Source organism: Sus scrofa, chromosome 15, assembly GCF_054392235.1.
Source record: "Sus scrofa isolate SSC_HxYL_T2T_F1_AM1 chromosome 15, Sscrofa_HxYL_maternal_Yorkshire_Landrace_v2.0, whole genome shotgun sequence".
Lineage (NCBI taxonomy): Eukaryota > Metazoa > Chordata > Mammalia > Artiodactyla > Suidae > Sus > Sus scrofa.
The window spans coordinates 60,395,271-60,418,661 of NC_139397.1; the positions used below are offsets into that span (position 1 = coordinate 60,395,271).

The following is a 23,391-nucleotide window of genomic DNA, read 5'->3' on the forward strand; positions in this document are numbered from 1 at the left end:
CAACCTCATGGTTCCAAGTCGGATTCACTTCCACTACGCCATGACAGGAACTCTACTTTCAGTATTTTCATTCAATATTTCCTTACAATATAGTTTCTGGATAAAAAAGTACATGCCATACCTTCCAGGCTCAAAGCTTACCATGTATTTCATTCCATACATATCTATCTACTCCTACTTTCATATAGTTAAGTTAAAAAAATTTGGCCATATTGGGTTTCCTGAAAGTTGGACTTACAAATCAGTACAAATGCATCTTCTTTGGTGACTGAAAAATGTTACTTACCAAATTTTCTCTTTCAATCCTTTGTTGTTCCCTCTGTCTGTTGAGAGCACTGTGATATAACTTAGGGGGGGGACCAGTCGATCTTCTTGGAATCGTACTTCTGCTTCCTGGTTTTTCAGCCTGTCTTGACAGTTCTTTCAAAAGCCTCTGATTCTCCCGATCAATCTGTCTAACCTCCTCTCTTGAGAAAGAGTAGTTTTTTCTAGGTGCTACTGAAGGCTGATCAAAGTGATGTTTTTGTGGTCCCTTTTTATCTAATTGCAGAAAAGCTACAAAAGTGAAAAAAAAAAAAAAGAGGAAAAAATGACTACACAAAGTAGCATGGAAATATGATGGTACATGCTTCAACTCCTGTAAGTGGAAACTACATTAATTCATGAAAAGGGATGTCTGAAATAATGTCAATGACATCCAGACTACCACTGTGTAGAAAAAAATCTCGAGGCGGTTTAATGTTTTATGCTCATTGGCTTCTTTGGGAATAAATGCTATACACAAAACAATGAAAATGAATAAGAAATGTACATGGTACTGGGTGATCTGGCCAGTATAATTTATGGGAAATGCCTTTGTCACATTCACTTTATGTTTCCCTAAGGGAGCTTAATAGCTGGAAACTTCTGGTACAGTGCAATGACACAATTCTTGGCTGAGAGGGTTTTCGTTAGCTAGAGGGTATACTTCAAAAAGTAAAATGTTCTCAACAATGAAATAATGGCTAGAACATGACAAAAGCAAACTGTGAACATTCGGAAACTTTCAATTTAACTTGAAAATATGTTACCACACAAGATTTATGCTCTTAACATTGGCATTGAAACAAATACTTCTACTGCAAAAGTCAAACTTTTATTCCTGACTGAACATAAGCCAAAACAAATATATTATATAAAAGCAGTTTTAACCAAGAAAAATATTTTGCATACTATGATTATCAAGTGAATACTTAATTCTTAAAATTTCATATTATTTTAACAATTTTCAGTAAGTCATAATTATTACATTTGTTAGAAGCTTCTAAAAATATTAAGCCTGCTGAATGTTTCAGCTTAAGCCTGTGCTAAAATGAATACATCATATCAGATTAACAGATTTGCATCAACAGTATTTTTTAAAAGTAACCAGTGTTTGTTCTTATTACGGTACCTTTTACGGTAACTTTATGTAAATTCTCTTACTTGCTTAGCATTTTATGCTGTTAAAAGCACAGTGAGTATATGGGAAAGAGACTGTAAACCCCAGTTAAAAATGTGACTGGGAGTTCCCATCGTGGCTCAGTGGTAACTAACCTGACTAGTATCCATGAGGGCATGGGTTTGATCCCTGGCCTTGCTCAGTGGGTTAAGGATCCTACGTTGCAGTGGGCTACGGTGTGGGTCGTATAAGCGGCTCAGATCTGGAGTTGCTATAGCAGCTGCAGCTCTGATTCAAGCTCCAGCCTGGGAACCTCCATATGCGACACCTGCGGCCCTTTTAAAACAGAAAAAAAAAAAAGTGACTGGTGTAGAAAAGTTAAATTCTTTGAGCAAGGTCACAAAAACTGTAAATCTACCTCCCAACATTTGAACGGAAGACTAGCAAAGGTTACAGAAACTTTAAAAAAAAAAAAAAAAAAAAAAAAGGTTAACAGAGGCTTCCTGATAGCACCATTAGGGTAATTTGTTGAAAACAATACCAAACTAATGACAAAGTCTGAATGAGAACACATTTAGAAAGACAGGTATGTACTGAATATAACTGAATTATCTTGCTTCCAAGAAATATCCATTTTGTAGACTCTAATAAGGTTTCGGGATTAATTTAGCTACATGAGAGCCTTTAAAATTAAACTCTAGAGGGAATTAAAAGTAAGCTATTTTCCTAATGTCATTTTAAGAAAAAAGGTTTTAAAATAAGGCAATAGCTAAAAATTAAAAAAGAATTTCAATCTAATTTATTTTAAAAATAGCATTCTAACTCTCCTTGATGGAAAAAGTATATATGGAGTACTTATACAGTGATGCTGGGTATCATCAGCACATTTTCTAAAGTGGCTATACGTTTTAGTATGAGGCAACCTCTAATACATGATCCATTGTCTTTTCAATTAAGACCTGAACAATGTTAACTAGATTAAATGTTCAGGGACACAAACGTTTATATAAATATGTACATACTTAAGTTCACACATTTAAGAAATATTGCTTTTCCCAATTTTCTTTAATGAAATAATTTTGTTCAAACTCTTTATAGTATTTTAATATGTCCATCACCACTGGAGCTACTTCTTAAGTCATTTAACACCATTTGCAAAAGTACCTGCTTAACTTGTACCTAAGCTAATGGAGATACAGATAGCATTTAAGTTTTATGTGCAATGCTATCAAGGGTAATTTTACCCCAAGCCATATAATGTCCTTATTCACATAATATCAGTTCTGAAAAAAATGCATCTTATAGGCATTTTCATGATCCCTATTTTAAAAACCACTGATGCTTGTTCTTTAAAACGATTTTTTAAAGGTTAAAAAAAATCCAACACTTATAACTAAGTGGTGACAATTCAAGGTATAATAACTAAATATACTTAATTTCTTCGTCTTCTTTATGAACATCCCGTCAGATGAGAAATTCTGTGCCATTCTTCTGGTCTCCTTCCTTTGCATCCGGGCAGGTGACTGAATGGACCAAGACGATACAGCCCAATGCTAGGCAAAAACAGAGATGCAGGCACCCCCACCGCACCCCCTTGTTCGCTGGAACCTTGTGCTTGGGGCCCTGAGCCACCCTTGGTGTCTGACTACCCTGAGCCATGAGGCAATCAAAGCACACAAAAGGGCTATTTGTTGGGTAGGCACTATGATCCTAGCCTTTGAGTCATCCCAGGTTGCTGCTTTACACATCTAAGTTTTGTGATTTGTTATCAGAGCAATAGTAACTAACACAGTGTAGTGCCAGGAGTTGGGAACTATTAAAACAAAATCCTAAAATACACTGCACTAGCTTTGAGACAGAATGGTAAGTAGAGCTGGGAAGGGCTAGAGGAGATTGATAGTGAAGATGATGAAGTAGCAGAATTTTAGTGACACTGTTAGCTTTGATGACAAGGAAAATGGAAAAAAATACCTATGCCACTGGTGGATTTTGCTAAGCAGATTTCCATGCAGAATCTTGAAAGTATCAATGGTTTATTTTACCGTAATAATAAGAATGGAGAGAGATGAACAAAAAAAGGAACTGTCAGGCTTGAGAATGTAAGAGTCGGAACTGCTGGGGTTCAAAAATGTAACTACAACTTCTCTCCTGGCAGAAGATTCTCAAAGTATTCAAAGAGCTATAATCAAGGAACCACGTCTGAAGAGCCACAGCTATACCTGGACTTGATTTAAACCCTGGATCTTGAGGTTGGGGGGCCTTGGGAAAGGGGGAGCATATTTTTTGCATTTGGGAGGAATGTAAATCAATGTATGGCCAGAGGTTGGACTGAAGAGGTTTTGAAACATGTCCATGTAACTCGACATTCTTCCTATTAAGGAGGTTCTAGGCCCTCCTCTTAAATCTGGGGAAGTTTATAACCATTTAAACCAACAGAACATGGAAGAAATGATGCTATGTGACTTCCAGGCTAGGTCATAAAAGGTAATGAAGTTTGTGCCTTGCTTCTTGGAACACTGAGCAACTGCCAGATGTAAAGGAGCCAGGCCACAGGGAAAGGCCACAGCGGTCCATCTGCTCAGCAGTCCTGGTCTTCAAGTCACCCCAAGCCCAGACACCTGACACGTGAGTAAACCAACACTCACACGATTCCAGTCCACAGTTGTCAAGTTACCCCTGCCTTTGAGTTTTTCCAGACCCTAAGAGATGGGGTAATTTGTTATCTAATGGTAACAACTGATATTTCATCACTTAAAAAACTATTGTGTGACAGACAAACAAAAATACCCCTGGGCCAGGTGCAGCCACAAGCAGATGGTTAATGCTGCTTCTTCTGGCCGAACTGATCTATCAATCTTGCACAGTGACTATGGCTTTGTCAATTTCATCATCTGGTTCTGTTTTGCTTTTATCATACATTTCAAATCAGTGGCTGTTGAATTTTTTTAGTGTATTTGGTCAGTTTATTAATGTAAAACACTCTTCTTTGTCCCTTTTAGTGGTTTTTACATCTCGAATTCTATTTTGTATACTAATAGGATTCATATTTCTATTTTCTCCTTGTTACCTGCCTGGTTATCTTTTTTAAGCCTTTATTTTCATTCTTCTTATATTATTTTAAATATCTTTACTGAATTTGAATAAAAATTTTAACTCCCTCTGATATTATCTTCTGATAAACTGAAATCATATAAACATTGTTTCATCTCTTTTCTCACAATTTTACTTTTAAAAAATGCTTTTGTGGTTCTTTTTTCTCCCATTTTCTTTCCCTTTTTGGAAGATTGCCTATGCTAATTTTTTTTTCCTCTACTAGACTACAAATCCTATTATTCTAATTCTATTCATCTAGAATAGAAGTTCTTAACCTTTTGGTCTCAGGACACTTTTACATACCTTAAGATTACTGGGGACCCCAAAGAATGCTTATGTGTGTTATATCTATCAATATTTACCATATAGAAATTAAAAGTTAAAAAATTTAAAGATATTTGTCTGAAAATAATAAACCAGTGATATATGAACATCACATTTTTATAAAAAAATAATGAAAACCAATCATACCTTAGTTTTATTAGTGAAAATAGTTGTCCTCACAGTTCCTCTCTAAAATCACTGCACTTGATGCTTTAACTCTGTTTCAAGTATTACATTCTTCACCTGAGTCTGTTGCCTCTGAGGATTTTAGCTTTTCTTGAATGTCTGGTAATATTTGGTGGTGTGTTGAGGATACTGAAATTCCCACTGGCCTCTCTGAATCCTGCTTGCTGCAGCCTGCCAGCAAAGGGATAAAACGTGCTGCCAGGGAGGATGGCCAAAAGCCACTAGTCCCAGCACGGGTATCCTCTTCCCCTCCACTATGGCACTCCATTTCCTCCTATGCTGCTATCACTTTAGCGACAGGTTTAATCAGTTTCTCTGCTCATCAATGCTTCTCTCTCTCTTTTTTTTTTTTTTGGTCTTTTTAGGGCTGCGCCTGTGGCATATGGAGGTATCGACACCAAATCAGAGCTGCAACTGCCGGCCTACACCACAGCCACAGCAATGCAGGATCCAAGCTGCATCTGTGACATACACCACAGCTCATGGCATCGCTGGATCCTTAACCCACTAAACAAGGCCAGGAATTGAACCCGTATCCTCATGGATACTAGTCAGGTTCCTTACCACTGAGCCACTATGGGAACTCCTGAGATGGTGCATTTCTAAGCCATCTCGAGTTTGCCCTCCAGATTCTTCCTAAACCAACCTCATTTTACCAATACAAAGGATGGAATGTACTGCCAAAGTCTAGTCATGTCAACTTTGCTTCTCTCCAAACAGAAGTGATAACCCAATGCCTAACTTTGATTTACTCCACTACTCCATTTTTAATGCCCTCTGCCTATTCAGGGATAAACAGCTGAAGGCTAAAGAAATATCTCCAGGGAGTTCCTGCCATGGCTCAGCGGTTAAGGAACCTGACTAGCATCCATGAGGATGTGGGTTCGATCCCTGGCCTTGCTCAGTGGGTTAAGGATCTGGCATTGTCGTGAGCTGTGATGTAGGTCGAAGACACGGCTCAAATCTCCCATTGCTGTGGCTGTGGCGTAGGCCAGCGGCTACAGCTCTGATTCAACCCCTAGCCTGGGAACCTCCATATGCCTCAGGTGCAGCCCCAATAAGACCGAAAAAAAAAAAAAAAAAAAAGAAAGAAAGAAGGAAAGATAGAAATAACTCCAACCACACTTTCCCAACATTTATATAGCAAAGGTAGGCTTGGGGAAGGGGAGAGGTCCCCCAAATCAGGCCAACTTATTGAGCTAAGAGAGGCTGAACATTCGGAAAATCTACAAAATTTCAAGGTCTGCTTGAATTCCCATCGTGGCGCAGTGGTTAACGAATCCGACTAGGAACCATGAGGTTGTGGGTTCGGTCCCTGCCCTTGCTCAGCAGGTTAACAATCTGGCGTTGCCGTGAGCTGTGGTTGCCGTGAGCTGTGGTGTAGGTTGCAGACTCGGCTCGGATCCCTCGTTGCTGTGGCTCTGGCGTAGGCCGGTGGCTACAGCTCCGATTCGACCCCTAGCCTGGGAACCTCCATATGCCGCAGAAGCGGCCCAAAGAAATAGCAAAAAAAAAAAGATGTCTAATAATTCATAATTCTAATAGTCTCTACTCCATCTTCCCTTCTTCTAATATTTCTCAGAGAACCCCAGAACCCGGAATTTAGAATGAACCTTAGCAACCTATATCAACTACCCCATCCTACAAATGAAGAAACTGGGGCACAGAAAAGTTACTGCTTATCTATGATCACATGGAAAACATGCAGAACCGAAAATGTTCTGATACCACTTTCGGAATTTTCTTTACCTCTCTATGTAAGTATTCAAGTTCAACATTGTTTCATTATTCCATGGCCTATAATTGGGATACTTGATTTTACATTCTTTCATTATTCATCTTTGCTTCATAGGCTTAATAGTTCATAGTTCAAACTTACACAACTCATTAACAAAAGTTTTTTAAACCAATAAATAACATTAACACTGTCAGCTAAGAGAGGGATCCCGCAGCGTCTCAAATCTTGCCCAATATTTGCTGTAACAGTTTGCAAAATTTTTACCTCAGAATTCGCTCTAAACTAACAAACTGTTTTACTGTATCTCTGTACTTAAGCTAGTGAAATGTTTAAATTAAGTGGATGTAGAGCAGGTTATGTTCCCACTCAGCTGTTCTCTGAAGGTCCAGGTCTTGCTCATAATTTTTTAAAAATGTGTTACACATTATCACTCTCATCTTCCTCTCATTAAGTTAATTTATCTTCCAAGGAAGCAGAAAAGGCTGGGAAGAAATCAGGTGAGCCAGAGGCCTAGAAAGGCCCACAGAGAAGAAACACTGAAAGTAATAAGGCTTATTGAGATCTGAGTGCAGAAGAGGGGACAGCGGGGCCACACACACATTTCATCTCACCATGTCCTTCCTGTTTCTTCATTTTCCGCATGGCTTAGTTCTATGCAGAAAATGAAGAAAACTTAATATTCTTGGATCTGAAAAGCTTTGGTGGGTATATCAATCACAAATAATAAAATGTAAGATCAAAACCAAGCAATAAATTCTAATATAACAGACTACAATTTAATACCAGTTTCAAGTTGCACATTGCAACTGACATTTAAGAAACTACTTATAGAATCTTGGTGTGGTATCAAAAAATATCTAAAATTAAAACACTCCATTTCCAGTCATATAAATCTTGTGAGGCCAGATTTTCTCTATACGCTTCAATCAAAACAGTTTATCACAATAGTTGTATGCAGAAGTTGATATGAAAATCCAGCTACTGCCAGGTATTAGAGACTAGCAAAAATCACTAATTTGTTTGGAACTATAGTTATGTTGCATAAAACATGCTACATTAATTCATGATGGGTTTACTACCATTATTACTATTATTATTATTATTATTATTATTATTATTTGCTTTTTAGGGCCGCACTCATGGCATATGGAAGTTCCCAGGCTAGGGGTCAAATCCGAGCTACAGCTGCCAGCCTACATCACAGCAACGCCAGATTCCAGGTGCATCTGTGACCTACACCACAGCTCCCTGCATTGCCGCATCTTCAAGTCACTGAGCAAGGACAGGGATCAAACCCACACCTTCATGGATACTAGTCAGGTTTGTTACTGCTGAGCCACAATGGGAACTCCTACTACCACTATTCTTAAATAAACTAATAAATATATGTTTATTAAAATATAATCTATTAAAACATAATAAATAAATGTTATACATTTCTGATATAATTTCTAATATGGTAACTATTTACAAAGATATAACCCACATAAACAAAAGCTCCTTGGGGTCATCAATAACTCCTAAAAGAGTAAGTACTTATGATCCTAAGGCCAAACATTTTGAAAACTGTTGTGCTAGAGCACTAGGGCTGGTGCTGGAAATCTAGAAGAGATGAAGACAGAGGCAGTCCTCAACCCACTGAATCATACAACTGATCTTACAGTCTGGAAAGTGAACATTAGAACTTTTTTAAGTGGAAGCTGTTACACTGGATGGCTTGATAAAGAGCAATATTCCCTAGAGAAGAATACTAACCAAATATATGAAAATATATGAAATATATGAAAGCTTATAATTCAGACTTAGTCTATGGCAAACCTGAGACTAACGGGTAACTGTTACAAAATCAAATTTCAGTGAAACATGAAAAACATTTCCTAACCATTCGGGTTGTGAGCAACAGAAGCAGCCCCACAGTTCCTTCAGTTAACAAATATTGTCTGCTGGAGTTCCCGTCGTGGCACAGTGGTTAATGAATCCGACTAGGAACCATGAAGTTGCAGGTTCGGTCCCTGCCCTTGCTCAGTGGGTTAAGGATCTGGCATTGCCATGAGCTGTGGTGTAGGTTGCAGACACGGCTCGGATCCCACGTTGCTGTGGCTCTGGCATAGGCTGATGGCTACAGCTCCGATTAGACCCCTAGCCTGGGAACCTCCATATGCCACGGAAGCGGCTCAAGAAAAAGCAAAAAAAAAAAAAAAAAATATATATATATATATATATATATATATAGTCTGTTATGTCCCAACACTTGCTAAATTTGGAGATTCCAGCAAGGAATGAGATCCTGCCCTCATGCTGCTTACAATCCAGTGGGAGAGAGAAGCAAACAATCCACACTAACTCCAGCATCTAATGGATGGAAACAAACTTTTGTGACAGAGAGGCAGGGGTGGGGTGCGAAACTACTACATGGAACAGTCAGAAAGAGGATCCAGAAGGTGACATCTAAGCTGAGACCAGAGAAACAGACATAAGTAGCCCATTCAAAGAGAAAGGGCAAGGGCAAGTGTGAAATGCCCCATGAATACCAAGTATTCTGAGAACAGTAAAGAAGCAGTGTGGGAGTTCCTGTCATGGCTCAGTGGTTAATGAACCTGACTAGCATCCATGAGGAATGAGGGTTCAATCCCTGGCCTCGTTCAGTGGGTTAAGGATCTGGCGTTGCTGTGAGCTGTGGTGTGGGCTGCAGACGAAGAGCAGATCCCATGTTGATGTGGCTCTGGCATAGGCTGGTGGCTACAGCTCTGATTGGACCCCTAGCCTGGGAACCTCCATATCCCCCGGATGCAGCCCTAAAAAGACAAAAGACAAAAACAAACAAACAAACAAAACAACAACAACAACAAAAAAAGGCACTGTGACTGGATCAAGATAAAGGAGGGGAAAATATAGGAGCTGAAGGCGGTATCCATGAAGAGCAAAGGCTCTCCTCAACTTTAACTGTGTATCTGACCAAGTGCATCAGAATCTCTATGGTGAAGCCTAGGCATCACTATTTAACATTTTAATAGTCCTCCCGGTAATGCCAATCGACTGCCTGGGATGAAAATCACTGATATAAAGTCTGTTAGGCTATAATAAGGAATTTGGATTTTATTTTTAACCTAAGAGTAAGCCCACTGAAGAGTTAGGAAGGAAATTAGTATGATCGATTTACTTTTTTTTTTTAAATTATTACAGTACAGTTAATTTACTAAATTTTTAAAAGATCACTCGGGTTGTTAGGAGAAGCAACCAAGGGGCAAGAATAGAAAATTCACTCTGGAAAGTTTTAAGAGAATGAATGAGCATTTATCAGGAAAGAGAGTAAATGCAGACTCAGCCACTAGACAACATCAGCCAATGCCGAGTCCAACTTTTCAGACACACCAGACAATCAATAGGCACAATCAGAGCAATAAAAAGCTACAAAAGAGGGAACAAATTGTAAACTGCTCCAAAATACAATCTGACTAGAGAATCATTTGACTAAATAATGGATTGATTTAGGACCTTACATTCATACCATAGATAAATTATGTTGCAACATTTCAAAGACAGAGAGTCCAATTTACAACTGAAAAATGCTATCTTCGACTGCTCTAAAACCTAACCTGCAAGCTCAACATTTTTACAGTTATATTAACTAGTGCAAAGATGAAGTTCAAAGTCACTTTTATTTCATTGTTCCTTTCAAACGAAATACTGGGTAACAATAAAATGAGACAAATATAGCAATGAGGATTATCTTAACTCTGAAATACTTAAATCTTAAAGCAACTGAAACTTGAATTATGCTATTTCACCCACTTGGTAATTATTTTCAAGTAATGCTCTTTAGCCTTTAGCTTGAAATCTGAGAAGTCCTCTATACACTTTACTATGAGTTTTCTAATTTGCAAGCATTCTTCCCACTTTCCTTGAAGCAGGTCAGGTTATTTCAACCTTAGCGCAGTAGCCTTTCTCAAATAAGAAAGTGACACATCTTATGTCCACATCTCTACCAAACGTGGGAAAACATCTGACTCCACTTCTCTCGTTTATTTTATACATCTGGCCTCTCTAGGGATTTTGGGTTTGTGAGGCACTAAACAGAATCTGTGAAGTAGTTTCTAGTCCCAGTTGATTAGTTCTGCAATAATATAAATAATGATACTCCACTTTTTTTTTTTTTGGTCTTTTTAGGGCCATACCTACAGCATACGGAAGTACCCAGGCTAGGGGTCCAATCAGAGCTGTAGCTGCTAGCCTACACCACAGCCATAGCAAGGTGGGATCAGAGCTGTGTCTGCAACCCATACTGCAGCTCACAGCAATGCCGGATCCTTAACCCACTGAGCAAGGCCAAGAACAGAAACTGCATCCTCATGGATACTAGTCGGGTTCATTACCACTCGGCCACAACTGGAACTCTGATATTCTAGGTATTTTTAAATGGAATATTTGGGAAAGTTACAGTAATATTAATTATCTCCAATGATAAAGTATACCTATTAGGAAAATCAAGGCAAATGCATGGCATTTAAGCTCACTATAATATATAATATTAATATATAATCAGTAATATTAATATATAATATTAAGTTTAACATTTGAATCCAATATACAGTTTTTTAAATTACCTTTTAAAAGATGATTCAGGTCCATTGTGTCATGTATGGCTTTTTGTTTATATCTGTGGTCTAAATTGGAATCTAACACTGATGACTTTGAGGTGAAACTGGGCTCCTGTTTTTCTTTTCCTTTTTTGACTGATTTCAAAGATTTTGAATTATCTTTAAAATCCTCAACATTTTCATATACTTCCTGACCCACGTTTTCTTGCCTTTTAACTTTCGCTTTTTGATTGCTTGATGCCCCCAGTTCAAAAGACTGAACAGGGCTAATGTCTGGAGTTGATAAAGGAGTGACATCTGTCACAGTGTCTTCAGATTCCTCGGTGTAGTCACCAACTTTTGGTTTAGTGCTAGAAGGTTGTGCTCCTGCCGATTTTTCTGCTGGTCTGTATTTCTGTTTGGCTGACAAGGGGGTTACACCAGATTCACGCTTCTTTAATGATGGAGATGAATCAGATATACAGACATCAGACCCAGTGTCTGAAGAGTCTGAACTTGAAGACGAGGAGGACAAAGAGGAACAGGAACTTCTTTTAGAATACCTTTTACTTATACTTTTTTTAAAGTTATGAGATGGTTTAACTGACCTGGACCTGACATGAGGCTTTTTCTCATCATCACTGCTTTCCTCCCCATCTGTATAGTAATCATGTTCATCTTCTTTAACAACTTGGGGAATGCTACTTGGAATGGGCATGTGGATTTTATGTTCTATTGGAGCATCACACAATTTCGATCTTGAAGAAGTGGTCAATGACAAAGAATTTGTAGTTTGCATATTATCATTTTCTACAGGGTGCTGTTCTGTAGGAATTGTCTCGTTTCTTTCTGTTCCCTTCTCAAGATCACTTTTCCTTCTCTGTATTCCAACTCTTAAGTCTTCATTTTCTGTATCCTTATCTATCTCCTCTTTAGGGTCATCATTTTGCTTGTCAAAAACTGAGTTACTTTCACATTTCTTTGCCTCTTCAAAGTCACTGTCAAAGAAAGAATGGTCCACTTCACCTTCTGATATATCTCCAAACCGATCCATGATGGCAAACATATATCTGAAAAGCAGGAAAGTGTAACCATCAGGCTAAAGGGTAACTTCCAAATACTTTTCATTTTTATACAATAATTGCAAATTTTCCCAAAATGAGGTTTGGGTAATATATAAAGAGAAACATGAAAAAAAAAAAAGTACCAAGAAAACCCAATAAACTCAGTGAAATGATAACGGGGCTATCATTTCACTGGGATATTATCAGGTTGCACCAGTGATTTGAAAAATAAGCAAGTCTAATAGTTTGGTTCACAAGAAAATAAAAATAGACTATCAAGACAAGAATATCACAAACATGAATACCTAGGGGAACTCTAAGGAAAATGTGAATTCTATAAATTAAGTACAATTAGAGATTAAAATAAGAAAGGATGGTGTTAAAACCTCATAAGATCAGCTAAGCTAGTCCAAACACACATTATTCTAGTAAAAACAGTTCAGTGGAGGAGTTCTCATCATGGTGCAGTGGAAACGAATCCGACTAGGAACCATGAGGTTGCGAGTTCGATCCCTGGCCTTGCTCAGTGGGTTAAGGATCCAGCATTGCTATGAGCTGTGGTGTAAAAAAAAAAAAAGCTCAGTGGAGCTTAACAAATTCCCCTACTTCAGTGCTTGTTTTTGTCCTATTCTGCTCCTTCACTGCAGTTACTGGGGAAGCAGCAGGAGAGAACTCCTATTAAAAGTAAAGGCTCCCCTGTCTCTTCTTAAAAAGGAAGAAAAACTCTAAAGACAAATATATACACAGTACAGGTAGCTCAGAGGAAAATCTTCTGATTATTTAATCACATTGTTACATAACCACAATAAAAAAGATAATGGGGGAAAGTATACATGTCTCATTGTGTTAAAGGGAGTTTGGCATGAGATTTAATATTTACTGAGATAGTAGACAGATATCTAAAATGTAACAATTAAGGCATACTAGATATATGGAGTTAAATATTAGAAGTGATGGATAAAAGAGTCCAACACAGTTGCCACCAGTGTGGTGCAGGGACTACTATTTTGGTTTTAAATCCTAAATTATTAGTTGACTTGTAAATTGTACTACTTATACTACTGAGATAAAACATTAAAGTATTTTAATACTTCATACAATTGGAATTAAACTGGAAACATCACTATAAAGTCCTATTTTTCTTTCTCTCTTACTACAGTGGTCTATATAGCTGTATCATACTATTTCACTATAATCTAAAATTCATACTATATTACAATAGCAATATCATACTATATTACTATAATATTAAAATTCTTTAATACTATTCTCCACATAAAACAAAACCAAAAACAAAACTCAGGATTCCTTGGAAGGCAGCTGACTCCATTTCTGGAGGTAAAGACAAACAATAAGCTTAGAGCAGTGGTAAGAAACAAAGGATTCAGTTTAAAGTGGCTTCCACTGTCCAAGCTGGACAATTTTGCACTGCAAAACACAAAACACACTAAAAAATGAAAAAATAATTCTGTGAAAAGCCATTAGTCCATAATGATAGTCAAACAAGGCAAACAATATGAGTGATGCTAAAGGAAAGGTATATATTTTATTTTAATAATCACATGTGGCCAACAATCAAATTATGGGTTCACTATACTAAAATCATGATTAATTCCATAACGTCACATCAAGCAACAAAAGACCATGCAATCGGTATTCTAAATCAGCCATGATACTACTCTACAGTTTTTAAGTGACCCTGCAATCTATAAAAACAAGTGTACATACACATGATTTAAAAAGCAACCAAACTTATACTGCTAACACTAATGGGTTAAGTTAATATGATAGGTTAAAGTATGTACGGTATAATAACATCACTGGGTAATTTTTTTCTGCCTTTAAAGTTTTGAAAAATTTAAGAGATTCTGACATACTAAACTTGTAAAAATTTAACTGTAATCAACTTCTAAACACTTAAGGGAATCTGATTAAATTAGTAAGTTTAGACTTAGGTTTACAAAAAAAATCTAAGTACTCAGATTTCCTTTATGAGATCTGTGGGTGCCTTGTCAGCTGCTTGAGGTACTAAAGAAAATCAAATATACTAAAATTGTAATCATGCCATTAATAAAGCAAGTTTGAAAATGGTAAGGAGATATTCAAGAAGATTTAAGCTAAATGAAGATAAATTAAGCTAGCAAGGATAAGTGAGTTTTAACTCACTAAGTACGAGTTTTAAAATTCTCATACGTGGAGTTCCCGTCATGGCTGAGCAGTTAGCAAACCAGACTAGCATCCATGAGGACATGGGTTCAATCCCTGGCCTCACTCAGTGGGTTAAAGATCCGGTGTTGCCATGAGCTGCGGTGCAGGTCACAGATGCAGCTCAGATCTCATGTTGCTGTGGCTCTGGCGTAAGCCTGTGGCCACAGCTCCGATTGGACCCCTAGCCTGGGAACCTCCATATGCCGCAGCTGTGGTCATAAAAGACAAAAACACCAAAATAAATAAATAATAAATAATAAAATTCTCACGTTATATTTAAGCTGAAATAAGATGTAAGCAGATGTTAAAAGACTGAAGAAAAATTAGATTATAATACCTAATAAGTATTAAATACAAGAAGTATTATTTCCTATGGAATAACACTCTTTATGTTTTAAAATTCCAATCAACAGAGGAAGCCTTCTCCCCACATCTCAAAAGAAAACTATCTAATAAGACTTTAGAAATGGTAGAAAAACAAAATTCATCCAAGTAAATTGTAACAATCTAATTGGCATCCCATCTAGAGAGCAGAGGAGAGTGCCAAAGGGCTACAGAAAGGGAAAGGTTTTTTATTTTATTTTATTTTATTTTTTTTGTCTTTTTGCTATTTCTTGGGCCGCCCCTGCAGCATATGGAGGTTTCCAGGCTAGGGGTCGAATCGGAGCCTTAGCCACTGGCCTACGCCAGAGCCACAGCAACGCGGGATCCGAGCCGCGTCTGCAACCTACACCACAGCTCACGGCAACGCCGGATTGTTAACCCACTGAGCAAGGGCAGGGACCGAACCCTCAACCTCATGGTTCCTAGTCGGATTCGTTAACCACTGCGCCATGACGGGAACTCCCAGGGAAAGGTTTTTTAAAACAAGACAAGGAAATCATATACAAAAGACTACTTCTGGCTTAAGTAACCTACAGGACAGAAAGGGGTCGACGTGGCTCCTTACCTCATCTTCCTAAGGGGGGATGGAGAGGGCCAGTGTTAAACTGTCTCCCTGGGCCTGACCAGGAAACTTCTGACTAACTGGTTAAGAATGCATCTCTGAGGGAGGCAGAAGCTTCAAGTAGGTTAGGTATGAAGCTCTGGTTTGGGGGTGACCTAGCATACGTGACACTCCATCTGGAGCCTGTAGTTTTGTTCTTTTGGGTTTTTTTGGATCAGACTCAGCTTAAATGAGAGAGGTAATCAAAATTTAAGGCATTATTGCCATTCTCAGCTACGGCTCTGAAGTTCTCGAAGTTTTTCTTGTTCCTGTGTCTGATATTCATAGGTTATGATGTTTTTGCTTAACCCATGTGATAATCACAGGTCATAGCTTCAGGCTCACATGCTAAGTCTTCTTTACTTTTCCGACAGTCCGTCTTGGGGAGATCATTTCCTTGATGGTCAGTGGATGTGAATATGCATTACAACACTACTCGTAACACTGAAAAACTTGAACACAGGAATATTACAAGTCCATTAAAATAATTATTTAAAATCAAGGGTCAGCAAGCCACTGTGTATGGGCTAAGTCTGGTCTGTGGTTTGTTTTGTAAATAGTTTTATTGAAACACAGCCCCACTCACAGGTTTAGGAATTGTCTCTGACAGCCTTCCCCCTAGGACTGCACAGTTAAGTAGTTGTGACAGAGACTATAGGGCTCACAAAGCCTAAAATATTTACCAACTGACCCTTTAACTGAAAAAGGTTGTGGACCCCTGATTTAAGTGCCATATCAGCATGAAAAATGTATAATACAAAACTGTTATCCATCTTGGATGAATAATACAATTTAAACATTTAAACAAAAACTAGAGGGCCAAAAGACAAAAATGAAGAGTTGAAAAATCAATACTCCCACTGCTTTTTTTATATTTCCATTGTTGTTAGTGTAATAGTGTTCATGCAATAAACTAAGGAAGTAAGTGATGACAGGGAGTTTGCAGAGTAAACAAGAAAGAACTGAGTCAGACACTCAGGCTTACAACTTGGTTCTGCAGCTTCCCAGTTGTGTGTTCCTGGCACATGTACAAGGATGTGCATAATAACAAATGATGCACAGCAATTACTTAGAAAAAACTCAACATCTAGTAAGAGGAAAGTGGATGAGCTAAAATCAGTCAAAAAGGATGAACAGTCAAAAATGATGAGCAGAGATCTACAAAAATCATGTTTACCAAGAGGGCAAATTAAATGAACAACAATACAATAATGAAAAACTTAGCGCACACACAAAACAATGCTAAGTTCTTCAAGGGCACAAACATAAATACAATTCTACAGCATGGACTGGGAGGACATACAGTAAACATCCAAGAGTAGGAGCATATAAGGGGAGGGAGGAAAGAGGCTGGGAAAGAGGGACAGAGGAAAAATGAACTTGGGCAGAGGCCTGTGATCATGGATGATCAGAGATGTAAGGAGTATGACTGATCATTATCAATCTATTTCTGCCTACCTGAGTTCAAAAAGAAAACACAGCTACAGAATGATGAATAGCACTTATTAACATTGTCATTAAATTCCTCCCAAAGTTATCTGGTTTTGGTATAGTAATTTACCCTTTAATCCAAAATGTCAAGGGCTGGAATAAAAGAGCTGTGGTTACTATTTTTTCCATGGTTAAGAATGCCTTTACTATTAAAACAATTTTTTTATTAAGTTTCTACAAATTTTAAGGCAAATGGTTTCATAGCATAGCCCAGAGCATAAATTTTCCTAGCCCAGTTTAAAACACAAATCTTTTAAAAACAAATTACCCCAATCATTCCAACTTTCATCAGCAAATCGTGTGTATATATATATATGTTTTTATATACACATTGTCTTTTGGCCTTTTTAGGGCTGTACCCACGGCACATGGAGGTTCCCAGACTAGAGGTCTAATCAGAGCCGTTGCTGCCGGCCTACATCAAAGCCTCAGCAATGCCAGATCCGAGCCGCATCTATGACCTATACCACAGTTCACAGCAAAGCTGGATCCTTAAGCCACTGAACGAGGCCAGGGATCAAACCTACAACCTCATGGTTCCTAGTTGGATTTGTTTCCACTGCACCACGATGGGAACTCCAAAACATTTATATTTTTAAGGATTACTAAAATATACTCATTTGCACTAGTGGTGTTACTAATAGCTAAAAAGTACTGAGTACTTATATGCTAGCATTGTTCTAAGTGTATTATAAGCATTAACTCATTGAATCTTTACAACTTTAGATTTTGTTAGCCACTTATCCGAGAGGAAACAGAGGCAGAGCAAGGTTTCTAAAGCACAGCCAGGATTCTAAAGCAGGATGCTTTGAGGATTGTGTTACTAACCACTGTTCTCTGTTTTAGAAGCATGGCCCTTCTGTAAGGCTTTTTTTTTTTTAAATCCCCTGAGATCCTTTATCTCCCCCCCCCTTTTTTTACTGATATCTATGATTTGAGGGTAAACAGTGAGCAAGATAACAAGACCCTTCCACCTGCCCATCATAGTGATTTTTAAGGGAAAACAGGACTTGTTTAGCAATATAGCTTTAGAAACAGCTCTCTGCAAAAAAAAAAAAAAAAAAAAAAAAAAAAAAAAAAAAAAAAAGATGGCCTATACAGTTAGGATTAGATACATATGGCAGAGTTGGCCACACATTTTACTTGCTATATTTGCCATATATCAGTTTTGCTCTAACAAAGTTATCTGGGATGAATCTCATTGGCAACACAAATTAACCAGTAGCCTTAGGTAAATGTGTTTACTTAAGCAATAAGAACTTGGACTTAACTTGTGACTCTCTACCCCTAACTTAGCTTGTGACCAAATCCCCTTTCCAAAGAGTTATGAATTCCAAAGGTGTTCTTGGTAAAGAGAGCGACAATTCTGGAAGTCACTAATCCTGAAATATTTCCAGCATGCCTCCTTTTTGTGTGTGGCATAGCAGAAGAATTTCTCTGTGATCCCCGGAAACCTTCAATGAAATTTATGCCAAGTTCTTCATGATGGTACAAGGCATATAATAAACGTCAGAGCTAATGCTCTTCCCCAGGCCTGCCCTCACCTTTCCCCAAGAGATTTGAAAGGAAAAGATTTTACCCCCTTACATTAGGAAAGAAAAAACTAAGTCCTGGCAAATGGAAATGACTTGATGGATTATTTTGTTTGTGCCAAGTGTGCCTTCTCTAACTTTAAGTGTTATCAAACTGGTGAATAAAAGAAAAATGTTCCTGTTGTGGTGCAGCAGAAACGAATCCAACCGGTAACCATGAGATTTCAGTGGGTTAAGGATCCATCGTTGCTGTGAGCTGTGGTGTAGGTAGCACACTCAGCTCGGATCCCGAATTGCTTTGGCTGTGGTGTATAGGCCGGCAGCTGTAGCTCTGCTGACTGGACCCCCAGCCTGGGAACCTCCACATGCCATGGATTCAGCCCTAAAAGGCAAAAAAAAGTAAATAAAAAAAATTTTTAAAGAAAAATGAAATGGATAGTTGAAAGCAGGGATTCAAAAGGTTCTGGATAAACAGAAAAGAAGCTGATATTCATAGAGACTTTATTACATGCCAAGCATTGTTATAAGCACTTTTTCACTGACAACTCATTTAATACTGGTAACAACTTTGAGGTTGGAGACATAGAAACTGAGGGGCATACAGGTTAACTAACATTCTCAAGATCACATAACTAGAAAGCAGCAGAGCTGAGATTTGATTCCAGGCAGTTTGGCTAGAGTCAGCACTCTGAAGGATTATACTAAACTGAAACAAGCAGAGGAAAATTTATAAGCCAAAAACATAGCAGAGAGGGATACTCTGAAACAGCCAAACACAATAATAGTAAAGAATGGGGGGAAGGAGAGGAGGAAAGGCCAACTGAGTTTTAAAAGAAGGTTCAGTTGAAAAAACTGGGGCTCTCCATGTAGCAAAAGCATGACATGGAAACCAAAAGACTAGTATGTTTTTAAGTCACACTGGGGTAGCAACATATAGTTTAAGATAACTTGCATTATATTCTGTGTGGTCAAGCAACTTTTTTAATAAAACACTTACTTCTGGGTGCTACAGTGAAGAGTCTAGAATTTAAGTTATAATATTAGAGACCAAGGGCTCATAGGAATAAAGGGAAAGGGTAGGTTCAGATATTTGAAAGACTCTGATATGAAAAAAAGGCTTTAGAGTTGTTACTTGTAGTTCCAGAGGTGGAACTTGTATCAACAGATGTAAGAAAGCTGTTCTAACATTAGAATTGCTCAAAAATGGAATGGGTTCAGAGTTCCCGTCGTGGCTCAGTGGTTAACGAATCCGACTAGGAACCATGAGGTTGCGGGTTTGATCCCTGGCCTTGCTCAGTGGATTGAGGATTCAGCGTTGCCATGAGCTGTGGTGTAGGTCGCAGACGAGGCTCAGATCCCACATTGCTGTGGCTCTAACCTAGGCCAGGTAGCCACAGCTCCAATTCAACCCCTAGCCTGGGAGCCTCCATATGCCGCAGGAACGGCCCAAGAAATGGCAAAAAAAGACACCCCCCCCAAAAAAAAGGAATGGGTTGCCATCTAAGATTAAGCTAAATAACACTGAAGCAAAGACTGGATATCCATTTGCTGGGGTGCTGCAGGGGGGATGTATGCATTTGAAGGATATGGCCTTGCCCAACCCAGCATGAACTAGGTCTGTATCAGTCCATCCATAAGCCAAATGATTACAGATACTTCTTTGAAATCCCTTTTTTTTCACAGCTGTTTCCTGCCTTGTCTGTCTTCTTCCCAGACTGTTATCATGTTCATCTTTATGTCCTGGTGCCTAAAGTAGGACCTGAGAAACACTACGTTCCAGGAATGTTTATCTGATGAAGGGGTTTGGAGTCAGGAGTCTTAAGATTGAGCCCCAGTTTTGCTCTTTGCTAGCAGGCTGAGTAAGCACCTCTTTCACTTGAGCTAGTTTCCTTGAGTTTCCCATAGTTTTCTCCCCTCCCCCCATCACTTATCTCCTCATGTGCATTTACATGGTTCCTGTAGTCCCCAGTAGTTGTAAGCATCTATGTGATCGCAGTTCAAGATAGGGGATGCATAGTCCAGTGCCTGGGAGACTTTTCCGGTTTAAATTTAGGTTAATAACATCCAACAGATGGGCTACTTTTAAGGACTTACACATTCAGGCGAGTTAATTTACGGAAAAATTATCCACCTATCCCATCCACTAACCAATCCTTTTGGTAACATTCATTTAAAAATTAATGAGATTTAATTTGCATTAGAGAATAAAAAAAATATAGATTTAATAAGACAGTAACGTTTCTCTTTACAACATACTGGGAAAGGGTAAAAATTAAATGACAGTTCACCTCACCACAGTAACCCTGCTGGTGCTCAAGGAAGACAAGTATTTGCCAAAGCTACCGGGAGTCACTTGGATGCTCACCGTTTGTTCAGCTCTGCAGAGCCTCCAGGAGAAATATTAACGGTTTCATGTTACATTAGGAAAACGCACATAAGAATCTGGCATTTTTTAAAACTGTCATTTTGATACCGTGACATTACATTTCTGTAGTGAGATGTATGATTTGATCCAAAGAAGGGAACCAACTGGGTACACGAAAATCTCCGCCCAAAGTAAACTGTTTTCCAAGAGCTCAGATTCCTTTCAGAACCCCCTCCTGACCCCGCGAGGTAGCTGATAACTGACATCCCCTCCCGCCTCAGGGTTCCGGGTTAAGCCCGCGGAGGTGCGCGGCGGTGATCGGAACCGGCATCCTGGTGGCGACCACATCTTAATTCAGGGCCGAGCCGACCCCCACACCACCCTCGAATGCGCCCCGATGGTAAACCGAGCCCTCCCATCCCGGCGGCTGGGGGTCTGGGCCCACGGCTCCGCAGCCCAGATGCCTCTGTTGCGGTTACACCCGCAGCCCAAGGGGCTGCCCGGGCCGGAGGGGTGGGGGGCCCTGGCCGGCCCACCTTCCCAACGTCCCACACCAGCTTCCGCATACCGACCCCGCTTGCTAGCCGCAGCCTGGGCTCCGGAAAAGAAAACGGATCCCGAACCGGGGCTGGCACGCCGCGGCGGGAGGAAGGGGTCCCTCGCACGCGCTCACCTGGACGCCGCGGCCATGGCAGCCGCCCCGCGCCGCCGCGGCGTTCCGGCTTCGCGCACGCGCACGCGCTCCCGCAGCCTCCTCCTCGCGCCGAGGCGGCCGGAGCTTCCGGAGGCGGACGGAGCGGAAAGGGAAAGAAAGTCGCAGCGGGCAGGGCGAGTCCTGCGGGAACCGGGCTGTCCCAGACGCTTGGCGTGGAGCGGCTCCTCGTGGCGGGCGTCGCAGAGCGCGGTGGGCCCCCACAGCCCTGGGAGGCGGGGAGCTCGAGGCCGGGCCGGCGACTCTCCTCTCGAATTGGAAGGGACGCAGGAAGACAGAAACCCCCAGACCCTCAGCCGACCGGTGCACGGTCAAGGTGTTCCCTGCTGCCCCCTCCGCTGTCAGTGGCAGTGCGGGTGGGCCTGGAGGTTAAGGGTGCTGATTTAGTAAGGAAAGCTGCTCTCTCCTGTAATTTCGTACCCAAACAACAACAGCAATAATAAATATGTAGGCGACTATGTGATTGTATCAGCAGTGTTCAGGTCAAACAACTAGTTAGTTCAACGGGCGATTGGCTGGTAATGTGTTAGGAAGTACTCTAATTACTGGTAAATGAAATTTGTAGTTAAAACCGTCTAAGAGAAAAATGATTTCTGTCCAATATATTTAAATGCTGCAATTTTTCGTTTTTGAACTCACAGGCACATAGTAGGGGTGGTAGAACAATAACCCCTCACAGTTGTCCACCTTCTAATCCCCAGAACCTGTGACTATGCTGCTTCACGTGGCAGAAGGGACTTTGCTCTGTGATTAAGGATCTTGAGATGGGAAAGTCAACCTAGGTTATTTCAGGTGAACTCAATGTAATCCCAAGGGTACTTACAAGAACTTTGAAGTCAGTAATAAGAGACAGGGTCACATAAGCAAGAGGTTGTAATGTATAGCATGGTGACTTTAGTTAATATTGTGTTGTATATTTGAAGTTTCCTGAAAGAATAGATCTTAAAAATTTTCTGCCTAAGAAAAAAAAAAAAAAGTGTATGTGTGTGAGGTTATTAACCAATGGTAACTAGAGTTGTGATCATTTTGTAATATGTACCTAAATCATTTTGTTGTACACTTTAAACTTATACAATATTATGTGTTAATTATACCTCAATAAACTGCGAACATTTTTTAGTTAAAAAATGGAAGTTCTCACTGTGGCTAATATCCATGAGGATGCGCATTCAATCCCTGGCCTCCATCAGTGGGTTAAGGATCAGGAGTTGCCTGTGGACTGCAGTGTAAGTCCCAGATGGGCTTGGATCCCTGCTGCTGTGGCTGTGATGTAGGGTGCCAGCCTGTATCTCTGATTCAGCCCTTAGCCTAGGAACTTCCATATGTGTGGGTGCAGCCCTAAACATAAAAATAAAAAAATAAAAGGCAGCAAGATGTCAGAGTGATGTAAGAGGCAGTGATCCAAGGAGTGCAAGGCACCTCTGGAAGCTGAGGAAGAGAAAGAAAGGAATTCTCCCTGAAGCTCCCGGAAGAAATGCAGCCCAGTTCGTACCTTTTTTGTGCACTTTGGACCCCTAGGATGGTAAGAGTATAAATTTGTGTTGTTTTAAACCATTTAATTTGCAGTAATTTGTTATAGCAGCAATAAATGAATCCAATAGGTACTTAATCTTTTTTACATGAAAGTGTAAAGAAAGTTAGGAACTTTCCCAAGGAGTCTCACTAAGGAGTTGACTTTTCTTTTCTTTTCTTTCTT

The 23,391-nt window shown here is 39.6% G+C and overlaps 2 protein-coding genes across 9 annotated transcripts in view; one reads left to right on the forward strand and one right to left on the reverse strand.

Annotated features, from left to right (window-relative positions):
• The window catches only part of CFAP97 (cilia and flagella associated protein 97), a 49,925-nt gene extending 28,216 nt beyond the window's left edge, over positions 1 to 21,709 (reverse strand). For 2 of the 6 annotated variants that reach the window (XM_085001026.1, XM_021075563.2), the window contains exons 1-3: positions 21,657 to 21,709; positions 11,366 to 12,408; positions 287 to 555 (exon numbers count right to left, since the gene is read on the reverse strand). In XM_085001026.1, coding sequence (XP_084857152.1) covers positions 287 to 555; positions 11,366 to 12,408; positions 21,657 to 21,673 — 1,329 coding nt within the window. In that variant the 5' untranslated portion in view covers positions 21,674 to 21,709. The other 4 variants (XM_085001028.1, XM_085001024.1, XM_085001025.1 and 1 more) reach the window with 3 other exon arrangements.
• SNX25 (sorting nexin 25) overlaps positions 3,163 to 23,391 on the forward strand; it is a 149,446-nt gene continuing 129,217 nt past the window's right edge. Inside the window, exons 1-2 of one of the 3 annotated variants that reach the window (XM_085000975.1) lie at positions 3,163 to 4,045; positions 6,606 to 6,780. In XM_085000975.1, coding sequence (XP_084857101.1) covers positions 6,631 to 6,780 — 150 coding nt within the window. In that variant the 5' untranslated portion in view covers positions 3,163 to 4,045; positions 6,606 to 6,630. Of the gene's footprint in view, positions 4,046 to 6,605; positions 6,781 to 20,301; positions 20,478 to 21,769; positions 23,218 to 23,391 lie in introns of those variants that run through there. The other 2 variants (XM_085000976.1, XM_085000974.1) reach the window with 2 other exon arrangements.